At 49.9% G+C, this 12331-nt stretch overlaps 1 protein-coding gene across 13 annotated transcripts in view; it reads right to left on the bottom strand.

Moving 5' to 3' along the window:
• The window catches only part of Dock9 (dedicator of cytokinesis 9), a 252776-nt gene that overhangs the window by 190376 nt on the left and 50069 nt on the right, over positions 1 to 12331 (bottom strand). For 2 of the 13 annotated variants that reach the window (XM_040743374.1, XM_040743389.1), the window contains exon 1: positions 1590 to 2377. The exons of 5 other annotated variants lie outside the window; for them this stretch is intronic. In XM_040743374.1, the coding sequence (XP_040599308.1) occupies positions 1590 to 1751 (162 nt within the window). In that variant the 5' untranslated portion in view covers positions 1752 to 2377. Of the gene's footprint in view, positions 1 to 1589; positions 2380 to 12331 lie in introns of those variants that run through there. 6 more of the 13 variants (XM_040743402.1, XM_040743733.1, XM_040743495.1 and 3 more) reach the window with 4 other exon arrangements.

Below are 12331 nucleotides of genomic sequence, written 5' to 3'. Positions count from 1 at the left end.
CAGGAGCACGGACAAGGCCAGGAGCACGGAAAGGGCCAGGAGCACGGACAAGGCCGGGAGCACGGACAGGGCCAGGAGCACAGACAGGGTTGGGAGCATGAACAGAGTCAGAAGCACGGACAGGGCCAGGCACCCAGTGATGTCCTTACACTCAGTGGCATCTTGACGGCCAGCAGTGGCCCACATGGTATAGGAACTGCGGTCCCACAAAGCCTGAGGCGTGTCACCAACCTCTTGTGCAATCAAAGGAAAAGAAAAAGCAGGTGGGGTAAGCCAGGACAAGTCCGTCAGGCCCTAAGGAGCACCAGCCTGCAGCACAGGGTGGGAGCACTGCCCTGACTAGTCCGTCTAAAGTCCCAGGCTGCTTGCTGTGGCTACGGGTAGGCGGTGAGGAAGGCGCCGTCACGGGCTAAGTCCCTTCTAAGCTGCTGTTCTCCAAAGGGTATCTCAAAATACGCAGCACTTAAAATATTCAACAGTTACTATAGCACCACTTACAGTCGGCACCAAATATAACACTGACTCCCAAACCGTTCTGACAGCTCCTATGACGCTCTCCCTTCTTCCTCCGGAGTCTTCTGAGTACTGATGGCATGAGCCCCTCCACAAAAAAAAAAGACGCGTCCTCTCCCTGGGCTCCTGCAAACCCAATCCTGAGGTGCACAGGGTGCACCAGCCTCCCCCGCCCCTCGGGCTCAGAAGGCAGCTTCTCCACCGGAGCTGAAGCAGCCCTGCCTTTGCCTGTGCCTCGCCCAGCCGAGCAACTGCCAGCAGGGCTCACACACACATTCTCACGCATACCTGTCCCTACTCGTTTTTTGACGAAAGCTGCAGTCAGAACAGAAGGGAAAACGGCAAGGCATCCTGAGGGAGGGGGGGACAGCCAGGATGTGCTTCCTCACAGCCTGCTGTGTGTGGAAGAGGGGGTCACCGGGAGGCACGCCCATCGGTGACTCGACGCCTCTCCCAATCGGGGACAGAAGGCAAAGTGTGGGGGGAGGGGAGGTTAAACTTGGCTTTCTCTCGTGACCCTTCACCCACAGACATTAGGGTTGAGTTTTAAGAAAACGGGGCCATCAATATTTGCCTCCTCATCATGTCCAGTTCTTTCACGACTCCTTTACGCTCCCTGAATGAGAGGACTGACCACAGCCACTATGAGCAAGACAAGCCAGGCAAAAGGCTGAGAAACACAGAGTCCGAATAATGTCACCGTCACTGGGAAAGGGGGTCCCATGTGGGTTTCCCCATGTGCTACATACCACTGCTAAGATGAGACCAAGAGCTCGGAAGCCTGTAAAGCTGCCTTACAGAGCCAGTCGAACGAAACACCATCTCCTCTGCCCACGCTTACCTTCGTCAACACACAGGTAGCATCCTCGCACATGCAGCTAGGTGCTTGGAACGTTAAGCTCAGGACCACGGGCTGCTTGCTCACACAGACAATGTACGCACACTGCCCACAGACAGCACACACATAAGCGTATCGAAACAGACAAGAGCTGCTTTGCAGCGAGCTTTCTTCTAACAAACGGCACGGAGCTACTTGCTAATTGAATGAGACGGCGTTTTGTTCTGTTTTTTTTTACCAGGCATGGGGAGATCAATAGTTCCGAGTCTTCCTTGGACCAGCTGTAGGCTGCATATTCAAGGGCATTTCTCTCTCCTTGCTGCGCGCACACATAAGCGCAGTTTCTCTCGAAAACGGTGCGGATGCCTTTGAAGAGAATCACACTGGTGGTGCAGCCCATCCCCAAGGTGTGGACGCTCAGATTTCTAGCAATCGCTGCTCCATCTCCACGGCAGCTTCCTTGGCTCCTCGGACAACAGGCTCCCGCTGAACCATCCTCATGGCAAGCAGTTACCGGCACCGAACAGAAGGGAACCGCCAAGCTGTCGCACCAGGATCCGTTCCTGCCCAACAATCTGACACACACACACACACACACCCAAAAAAAAAATCCAGGCTCTCCCCGTGTAAAACAGGAGGGGTGGGTGGTGTGCAAAAGCAAGATGACACACCTCAGATGTGCCGAGACGGTGAGAGCATCGTTTTGGTTTTGATTTTTTTTTTTCCCCCAGTAAGCTGCTTCGCTGCTATACGGTTAATGAATGTGCAGAAGATTAACCTGGGGTTGGTGGGAATGTGCTGGCTCCCTCGGATCTGCCTGGGATTGCTCCGAGTCTCAGAACCTGCCCAAAATAAAAGAGACGGTGCCAGACAGCCACCCTGCTGCAGATGCGGCAGCGGCGGCTTTGCTGCTTCTGCTTCTGCTGCTGCTGCTGCTGCTGCTGGAGGCACAAAGAATCCTGTGCTGCAAGAAATCACTCTCCCAGAATGCCTCGCCAAACACCTCTATTAGCAAACATCTCTTTCCTTGACCTAAATATTCTGCTTGTTTAATCTCACATCGAAGGGGAAACAGGGAAGCCAAGGGAAGGGGGGGGAGGGTGTCTAAACACGGAGCCGAAAGGCTTGGGATGACTGCTGCTATGGAAACACGTGTAAGCACACTTCAAACAGCCTCTTCCTCTGCTGGCAGCAGAGCTCGAGAGAGGTACACGCGTGACTGCTATGTGGCCCAGGGCTTCTGCCCACCTCCGCTCTTCACCGGAGAGGGCTACCCAAGTCCACGCCACTTAAAAGGATCCCCCCACCCACCCACCCCGGGTACTCAAAGAGCACGGGCAGAAGGTTGCCCCGTCTGGCTGGCCACCAGCCTCTAAAGCAGCAATCTGTACTCTGCAAGGGCAGGCAGGCACTGACGGCCACAGTCTCAGTCATAGTCAATATGACTTATTTCTGACCCGCAACTAATGCGGGTCCTTTGGCCCACGGGCTCAGCTCGGTGACAGCCGCTACAGTGCTGTCCCAAGACTCTCAAGGAAGGGGTGGCAGGTTAAATTCTTGGTTGGCACAAGACTACGCTGGCTCCCGCTTGCACGTGGGGAGGGCCTTCCCGTTTACAACACACACATCTAGAACAAGACTGCCATTCTTCTAGGAGCTGTCCAATATTCCTGACCTAGACAACCATTTCCATCTGTAGATTTCAAAGCTAACCGACACTGAAATATAACCATTGATTACGGGGACGCGGGTGGGTGGGAAGATAACAGAGAGCCATGTAATGGAGTAAGGGGGGGGTTACAGTGAACACTCCTATCACATGATCCCAAAACGACTATATGTCTTGTTTAGCCACCAGGTTGGCTCAGAAAAGGCAAACTTGCTTTCTCTCTCTCTCTCTCTCTCTCTCTCTCTCTCTCTCTCTCTCTCTCTCTCTCTCTCTCTCTCTCTCTCTCTCTCTCTCTCTCTCTCTCTCTCTCTCTCTCTCTCTCTCTCTCTCTCTCTCTCTCTCTCTCTCTCTCTCTCTCTCTCTCTCTCTCTCTCTCTCTCTCTCTCTCTCTCTCTCTCTCTCTCTCTCTCTCTCTCTCTCTCTCTCTCTCTCTCTCTCTCTCTCTCTCTCTCTCTCTCTCTCTCTGCCCTGGGTGTACACACACACATAAATACCGAGGCACTCACACCTACACACACACAAGGAACAAAGCGCCAATGCGTGCCACGTGAGTGGATCTGAAGACACGGTGCTGAAAGACACCAGTCACGAAATGACCCGCACACGGTACAGTTCCCTAAATGAAATGGCCAAGATGAGCAAGCCCAGAGACAGCAAACACAGCTGGGTGAGCAACTCGCCCCTTGAAGGCCGAGGCAGAGGGGTCACGAACGTGGAACCACCCTGAGCTGCTACACAAGACAGAAGGGAGGAAGGGGAGAGAGTCGGACCGGTACTTAACTACCAAGGGCTGGGGTGGCCATGACTCCGTGGGGAATGCTACGTGGCCGGTGCCACGTGGAGCGATGAAAATGCCCCCAAGCTAGAGTACTACTAACACATGAACCGTCCGCGCGTGGCCCAGCCTGCGTGTCTATCCTAACACAGCAGCTCACGCTAAGAGCGACCTCTGCGCTGAGGGCAGGTGCGTCTGAGCTCCATTTCTGTTCCGTGCCCCGTCTGGGCAAGCTGACGGGAAGGTCCAGGTAGGTGAGTCCTTGGCACACGCCGGTAAGAAGTTAAACAACTTAAGGTCCCCTCAACCCCAGATAGCTTCCAAAAATGTCCAAGCCGGTATCCTTCCCCTGGTCTTTCGCCTACCTTAGCTTGGGAGCTGCCTTGTTATCTTCCCCCAAGAAAAATCTCATTAAAACTTTTTAAACTAAAAAAAAATTTCTTACACACAGTGTATTTTGGTCACATTCTTTCCCCAACCCTGTTCCTCCCAGATCCTCCCCCGCCTCCCTCCCTTCCCATCCAACTCCAGGCCCTTTCTCTTCCTTGTTCTATCTCAATAAATACATAAATAAATAAATAAAACAAGAAATAAAGGTCAAATAAACAACAAAATACCATTAAGATCAAAATAAATTAAAAAGAAAAACAAGAAAGAACACACACACACACACACACACACACACACACACACACACACACACACACACGGGGTCCACTTTGTGCTTATTCCTGGGCATGGGGCCTGTGGTTGATGGCCCTTCTGTCACCCTCGAGGGAGCTTGTGTGCTAAGGGTGGTATGGTCAGGCGGGGGCGTTTGTTCTGTTACTGCAGAGTGACTCTTAGGGTGGGTTGTGTCCTAAGAGAGCTGCTCCTGAAACGGAAGACTCAAGGACACCGTCTCGAATTGGGTAACAGGAGAGAATGCAACCGAGAAATTCTTACAAGCACAGCCTCAACTCTCGCTCTACACAGGATCTGCTGTGACTTTAATGCAGCTACATCTTCCCCGGGGAGGTGGACGGGTTTAGGATGCAGCCCAGGGCAAGGGGCTCTGCGGCCCACAAGCCACCAGAAAGCTAGCTCTATGGACTGTCAGCTCATGCTGAGCTCTGCCGGCCTCTTGGGCCATCACAGAAGCGCCCGAGCACAGCCAGGGCGCACAGCAGGCGCGTCCCAAGCCTCAGCCCCCTCAAAGCTGATCGTCTGGAGCCGTCGTTCCCATCTGCAGCGTCCTCCCTGCCAGCGTCTCGTTTTAAATGTCTTCTAAAAGTCAAATTTGTTTACTTGGAAGATTCCCTTATTACTCTCCTAGGAAATCTAGAAAGAATCCGAGAGGGGGAAAAAATCTCAAAGCATAAACTGAAGCTCACGTATTTCAAAACGGAGATAATCTTCAACCCGGACTAGACCTCTTGGAGATGAGGAAGCCTAGGTGGAATTCCGTCAAATCCCATCTTTTAAACAACACAGATGCCATTTTAAAAAAGGAAAACTTGGGACGAGGCTCCAACACCAATGGAAACGGAGGGCACCGTATTGAGATAAGCCAGACACAGGGAGACTGCACGCCTCTGCCCCAGCCAGGAGCTGATTAGTGAAATGCACGGCTGAGATGCTCCTGAAGAAGACAGACCAAGGGAAAGAGACCAAGGGAATGGGCACCGCTTTCCTGTCTTGTGTAAGAATGGAAAACCCTTTCCTTGTCTCTGGAACAAGTGTGTGTAAGGACGGAAAACCCAGGAAGGTAACGAGTCTTCTCGGGCCCCTCTGTCCCACGGTGCCTCGGTCTTGTGTAGAGGACAGAAAAGCTGGAGAAACAAACTTCAGGACGTTTATTCCCCGCTTCCCTCCTGGGAACGGCCCCTTGAACATGCGTCGAGGATGCAGAAGAAAGGGGGAGCTGAGATGTCAAGTTGTGACTCACAGGCAGCTTCAGCCACTTTCACTGTGAGCTGCCCAGGGTGGAGTTTGCTGTGGCCCCATTAACCCCCTCAGCTCTGGGAGACGCCGGGAGCGGCCCGACTTCAATTACTGTTACACGAGAGATCGCAGAGCAAAACTCACGGCGACTGGGGGAGCTCAGATGTTTACAGAGAAACCAATAAATCCAGAGATGCTGACCCTGAGTCAACTGCAAGATGCTACCCAAGGAGCTCACTCGTTGGTTGGCCTCGCTGCCTCTCTGAACACCCCGGGGAGGGGGCGGGGAAAGCAAGGTGCCAGAGGAGGGAGGTGGACCTCGAGGAGGATTGAAGCCAGGCAGGAAGCAGCAGGTGCCCAGCTGTAAGGGAGACCCAGATGAAAATCAGGGAAGCCAAGTAACCGCGGAGGGGCATAATCCAACCAGCGCCGCCACCCCCCACCCCGTGACTCATCGTGGCCTTTACTTCTGACAGACGTCTGAAAAGGTCAAGCTGCTGCAGCAAAGCTCAGTATTTTGCTTAGGCTGGCCTGGCCTTAAACGATTCCTCAACCTACCAAGCAGCAGAGGCTACGTGAATAAGCTACCACACCTGGTCGGTAATAGTCATTTGAATATGATAAGCGTTGTCAGGGTGTGGTTTCTCTCTCAGGTGTTCAACTACATGCCCTGAACTCTTTGCACATATTGTTTACTGACTTAATGAGTTCAAGTGAAATACTATTTGCTTACTCAGGCAGTTGGAAAGAAAGTGGCCCCCAGAGGGGGGTGGTGACCTTGTTGCATGTCTGTGAGATGCAACAATGCAGGAGAAACTGCTGAGAGCCTGCCCAAGCTGCAGTTGCTCTATCCCCGGGTGACCAGGCCACCCCACCCCACCCCCATGCACTTATGCATGCATGGCAGGACTTCCTCCTTCCTGAACCAAGCCACCAAGCCTGCCTCAATGCCCAGAGACTGCTGATGGAGAGAGACACCTGACCCACAGACACCAATGAGGAAAGTACAGATCACAGAGTCAGACGCCTGAGCCCATAGGACCTTGGGAGGGGGTATGAAGGCGGGCCTAACTTCCTGAAGCACGCTCTGCTACTCACTGACTCCTGGTGCCTGAGTCTTAGGTGCTCCCTCTTGTCACCCCTTCCCCCAAGGGGTGTTCCGAGGAGGGTCAACCGAAAAAGATGCAGCAAAGTGAGCCCATGCCCATCGCCCTCCAAACGGCGCCGGGCTCACGCACAGAGCCGTGGCTGCTGAGAAGTCTCGACTTGGGAAACACGGGCTAAGATCAGATCATACACACTACAGCTGCTTTTCTAGCCGGATTTAGTCCTCCACTGTCTCTGCACAGAAACACTGTGGTCACTTTCATCAGAAGAAAAAAGAAATGTGAGCCCAAAGCAAGCTAAAAACATTAATAATATCTTCAAAATCATTATAAATGAGAACCGGACAGCTGGCTCGGTGGTTAAGGGTACTGGCTGTGCTTCAGAAGGACCCAGGTTCAATTCCCAGCATCCACGTGGTGGTTCACCACCATCTGAAAACCCCCATTCCAGATGACCCAATGTCGTCTTCTAAACCCTGTGGGCATGGGGACAGGTACCCAGTGCACGCATGCGCGCACACACACATACACATACGTGCAGGCAAGACACCCATGAACATACATAAATCTTTAAACATTTTTAAAATACTGAAGCAATTTTTAAAGAGCATTACAGCTTATTTGGGTTTTCAATTAGATTCCTCCAAAAAAAAAAAAACAAAAAAACAAAAAAAGGCAACAAGATAGCAAATATGTCTCTGAAACACAAGAGAAAAAAAACTGATTTTTCAAAGTAACTTCTTTTAAAAGACAGAGTCAAAAGATAAAAATCACACTGTGGGCTTGTAGTCAAGTCAGAAAGAACGTCTGTAGCTTTGCTAATGGACACTCGAAACCTCATCCTTCCTGGGTGAAATGGCGCCCACCGAGAGCCCGAGGCAGAGGGACCTCAAGGCTAGCCTGGGCTAAATGCAAGCAAGGACTGACTCAAAACAAAAAAAGTTTCTTTTAGACCATTTCCCTAACTCCTTCAAAGTTATATTTTCACAAAGACAAAAAAAAATCTCAGAGCTTTAAAAATTCACATTCCCTCTGTCGACCTCTGTCTCTCTCCGCCCCTTTCTCCCTCCCTCCTGGTTTTTTATTACAGAATTTCATGTCAGCCGGTCTGAGGCCAGTCCTGAACTCCTGATCCTACTGCCTCCACCTCTCAAGGGAATTTATATATAAAACAGCTGAAAACCCATGGTTGGGAGGAAGGGGTTGTTTTGTTTGTTTGTTTGTTTTTATCATGACTTCACTCAAACATTCCCTGATACGTAAGTGGGTATGACTAGTCCAGAGAAGAAATGGGGTAATTTTAGCAAAACCACCCACCACCAAGGAATAGGACAGATCGCAGACGACGCCATCCAAGCCAACTATAGACAGAAAGAACCGAGAAGAGATATCCGATAAGCAGGTGAAAAGTCGCCGGGGAAATGTAAATCAGGGCCACAGTGAGACATTACTCACTTCGGCCCCAACTGGCAGCTAAACTTTAAGAAGAAATGGAACAGGCAGTTTCTGGGGATGTAAGGAGGCCTTGGCGCTCTGCATACGGCAGATGGAAATGGAGAGCAAACAGCGCACCTTCTTCAGAACCAATATGGCAGCTCTTCTTAAACAGAGTTACCATACGGTCCATCGAGGCCTGTGTATATGTTAATAAAGCACCATCGGCCAATAGGGAAGCAAGATAGGTGGGACTAGGAGTCGAGGAGGACTCTGGGAAGGAGAAACACAGGGAGTCATCATGTAGCTGCCATAGGGGTAAGAAATCCGGACCCTTTTCTCCAGTAAGAGGAATACTTAGATTAACAATTATGGAGTAAATACTTAAGTCAGAGCTAGCCAGTAAGAAACAAGCAAGGCCAACAGCTTCACAATTAATATAACCTCCTGTGCCTGTGTGTTCATTTGGGACGGATGCAGCTCTGGAACCAGGCTGGCGGGAAGGCTTCTCTCTACACTCGAGGGTACCCTGCATAGCCTCTAACACGGCAGACGCCGCAAGCACTCCTGACACTGTACATGTGGTAAACGGCGGAGCAGAAGAAAACAGCAGGATAGTTTCTTGATCAGGGGCCAGTTACAGCTACTGTCCTTAACATCTGCAGGGGTCTTAACAGAAGCCTTATGTAAGGTCGGTGACTCTGCCTTGCTCACTGTGTAAGGCAGAGCCAGGGCCCAATCTGTTCAAAGAAATTTCTTTTACAGATGTTCTCCCACAAGACATCCATCTTGGCTTCAACCACAAGGCTCTCAAGACCCAAGACAAAAATACTGCTTGAAGAGAAAGTCAGAGGGATGGAAAGAGATTAATAAAAGATTTTTTAAAAATCACTCAAGTCAAAAAAACTGGCTATATTTAGGGTTCATCATCTGACTAGTGTAGTAAATGTAAATTTCATTAAGAAAAGTGTGGTACTGGATCCGTCTCTGGGCAAGATAGATGGGACTAGGAGTCGAGGAGGACTCTGGGTAAGAGAAACACAGGGAGTCATCATGTAGCTGCCATAGGGGTAAGAAGTCCGGACCCTTTTCTCCAGTAAGAGAAATACTTAGATTAACAATTATGGAGTAAATACTTAAGTCAGAGCTAGCCAGTAAGAAACAAGCAAGGCTAACAGATTCATAATTAATATAGCATTGGCTTTACCCAACACTTCTCTTTTGAGAATAATAGATGTGTTTTAAAATCAGGTCACAGGGATGACTGCAGGGATCTGCAAATTTACTAAAATTCAGTGAATCAGGCGTTTAAAATTCTAAAATGAATGTCAGGGTGTATACATTACACTTCACTATCATGGTGAAATTAAATACTCTAGGTCTTGTCAAAACCAAATTAAGTTCTCTGTTTACGCTGAGAACCACGCGTGCCAAACATAGTGGGCCTCGGAACCAAACCGTCACAGCAAAGCGGATGGCTGCCATCCCCAGGCCCGGAGTTTGCCGTGAGGCATTAGAGAAATGTACACGTGAAAGGAAAAGACGTCTTGACTGCCTCAGAACAGGCAGCTCCAGCATTAGCCAGAAAGACAACCGTATGAAGCTGAGAAAAAAATTCTGTCTCTCACGGGAGACAATCTCTCTGTTTCCTCAGAAACATGTCTTGACAGGTGAAGACGCTGGGCCACAAAAACAGCAGAGCCTGACTGACCGCTGGCATCCGACACATCACTGGAAACAAATCTGGACTCTGTGGAGAACTACCACGATGCAAAAGAGACCCCTACAGATCTAGCCACTCAAAGACAAGAAATACGTTTTATAAATGAACAACTCCATCCTGGATTCTTCTGCCCATTCCTTGATGATGAGAAGAATCTATACTTACCACAGTGAGTTTAAGAGGGAAGGGGCGAAAATCCAACCAAAATTTTAATGCGTTCATATTTTGAAAGGACTTCCCAAAAATCCATGTAAAAAAAAATCTCCAAAAAGAAAGTATTACTAGTCTGGATATAAAGTAGACATTCTCCTGCTTTCTGAAATTAATACTTTTAAAGTACTAACTTTTTAAAGTTATTTTGGTACTTTTATAATTTAAAGCTGTTTTCTTAAGGAGAGCCATGGTAAATTCGAAGGCAGATTCCTCCAACTTCTGAAAAGAAACAAAATCAAGGCCATTTCTGGGAAGACATGATACCTAATTTCATAATAAGGAGATTGGTCCAACTCATTAAGAACCAAAGAAATGTCTTGATAATAATGCATTTCCTTCTTTTAACTCATGGGAGGCACCAGTGTTGGGTCTCTGGCTAGAAGGCACCAGGAAGAAGGCTAAGTGGATTCGGTAGAGGCCATGCCAGTGAGATCCGGCGCTATTAACGGATCCCAAAATCCATCCAGATGCGAAACTCCTTAAGTCCTCCTTCTTGCAAAAGATAAGATAAAGCCTTTCTCCTCAGCAGAGATGGGAAGTACTACACACGGCTAACGTGCATGCATGCTACAAATCAAAGGGGTTTGATTGCCTGTTGCTTTTTAATGAAAAAAAAAAAACCAAAATCTTCATAATCCAACAGGATTTCTGAAAAAAATCTGTCTTCAGACACGAAACTCTTCTATGCTGGGTAACCCAAGTGTGTTGCCAGGTCTTTCTGTTACAAAGTCTTTAGCTTAGCTTCTGTATCCTTAGCTAAAAAACTAACATCTAGGGACTGGAGAGTTGGCTCGGAGGTGAAGAGCACTGGCTGCTCTTCCAGGGGACCCGGAGTTCAATTCCCACCCAGCACCCACATGGCAGCTCACCACTGTCTGTGACTGCAAACTCCAAGATTACCAACACCTTCACAAGACGCGCGCGCAAGTTAAAAACACCAATGCATGCATTGAATCTTCCCATGCAAAGACTGAAGCCACGTTAAAAAATGAAAGACTGCACACACTTAGCAGCAGACCGCAACAGTCTCAAAATGCCACTGGCTCCCAGGAGCAAACATGCTCATAACTGCTCTGCTACAGTCATCCCTCCTTGATACAAAAGGTAAACACGGGGGGGGGGGGGGACAGGGTGTTTGCTGTAGCTGAGCACGGATGGCAGGTCTAAGGGCACACTCATGCTTTCCTCCCCGCTGACTGAACTAAAAAGCCCGAGAAACATCTGCACCCTATCTCCTGTTCCTTGCAGACCACGCCATCCAGGTAAGCGTAGGGAGAGCGGAAGGCTCCTTTTTGGTTCTAAAACAAAGAGTCTGAAGATGAAAGATTAGATGCTGCCATCCCAGCTCCTCCAGAAAGGATAACCAAGCCCAGTACATAAAGAAATCCTCCCAGGGCCAATGCTGTCCTCGGGTAGGATACAGGGGAAACGGTGAGACTCCTGCCCCCTGGGAGTGCCTATGTGCAACAGAGACCAGCAATGGGGACACCCAGGAGGCAGCCAGGCAAATGGCACCCAGCACCCTCTGTTCCCGCAGAGCCATGGGTCCTCCACTCTGTAGGCACCGGCGGTGACAGCACTTTTCTCTGGGTGAGAACAGGACCTGGTGCACACCACTGTCCGTCTATATACAGGCCTGATGGCACAGAGGACCGGCAACCCCTGTGGTTCGTACAAAGTACACCTCATCTATTGCACGGTGTAACCATGGGCAGCAGGGTCCAACGGCATGGCTGGGTATCACCAAGCACCCGTCTGCACTAGGGTGTTCGGGAACATAGCCCACCACAGCATCCAGCTTAGAATCGGGGTCCCCCTGCAAGCGTCCACACATTTGACATGCTAAGTCAAAGGGACATTTTTATTAGTAGAAGGGGGAAACATAGCAAGTGCCCGGCCAACTTCAAGGGTCCTCGATACAGCTGGGAAACAGGGGCTCCTCTCTCCCGTCCTCTAATCAGGAAATGCATTCAGGGTGCTCCATCTAGTGGATTTGATGGGAGATCCTCGGGATAAAGGAAACGGCACACGTTTTATAACAGCTCAAAGCATCCGCAGCCAAACCGCAGCCCTGGAAACCAATGGCAAAGACCACAGGAGTTCAGGATCCTCACCCATGAGGACAGTGGAGAGAGGG

The sequence above is a fragment of the Mesocricetus auratus genome, unplaced genomic scaffold (genome assembly GCF_017639785.1).
Source record: "Mesocricetus auratus isolate SY011 unplaced genomic scaffold, BCM_Maur_2.0 Super-Scaffold_2245, whole genome shotgun sequence".
Classification (NCBI taxonomy): domain Eukaryota; kingdom Metazoa; phylum Chordata; class Mammalia; order Rodentia; family Cricetidae; genus Mesocricetus; species Mesocricetus auratus.
The sequence above is the reverse complement of the archived record's forward strand: the minus strand, read 5'-3'. Positions and strand labels throughout refer to the sequence as shown.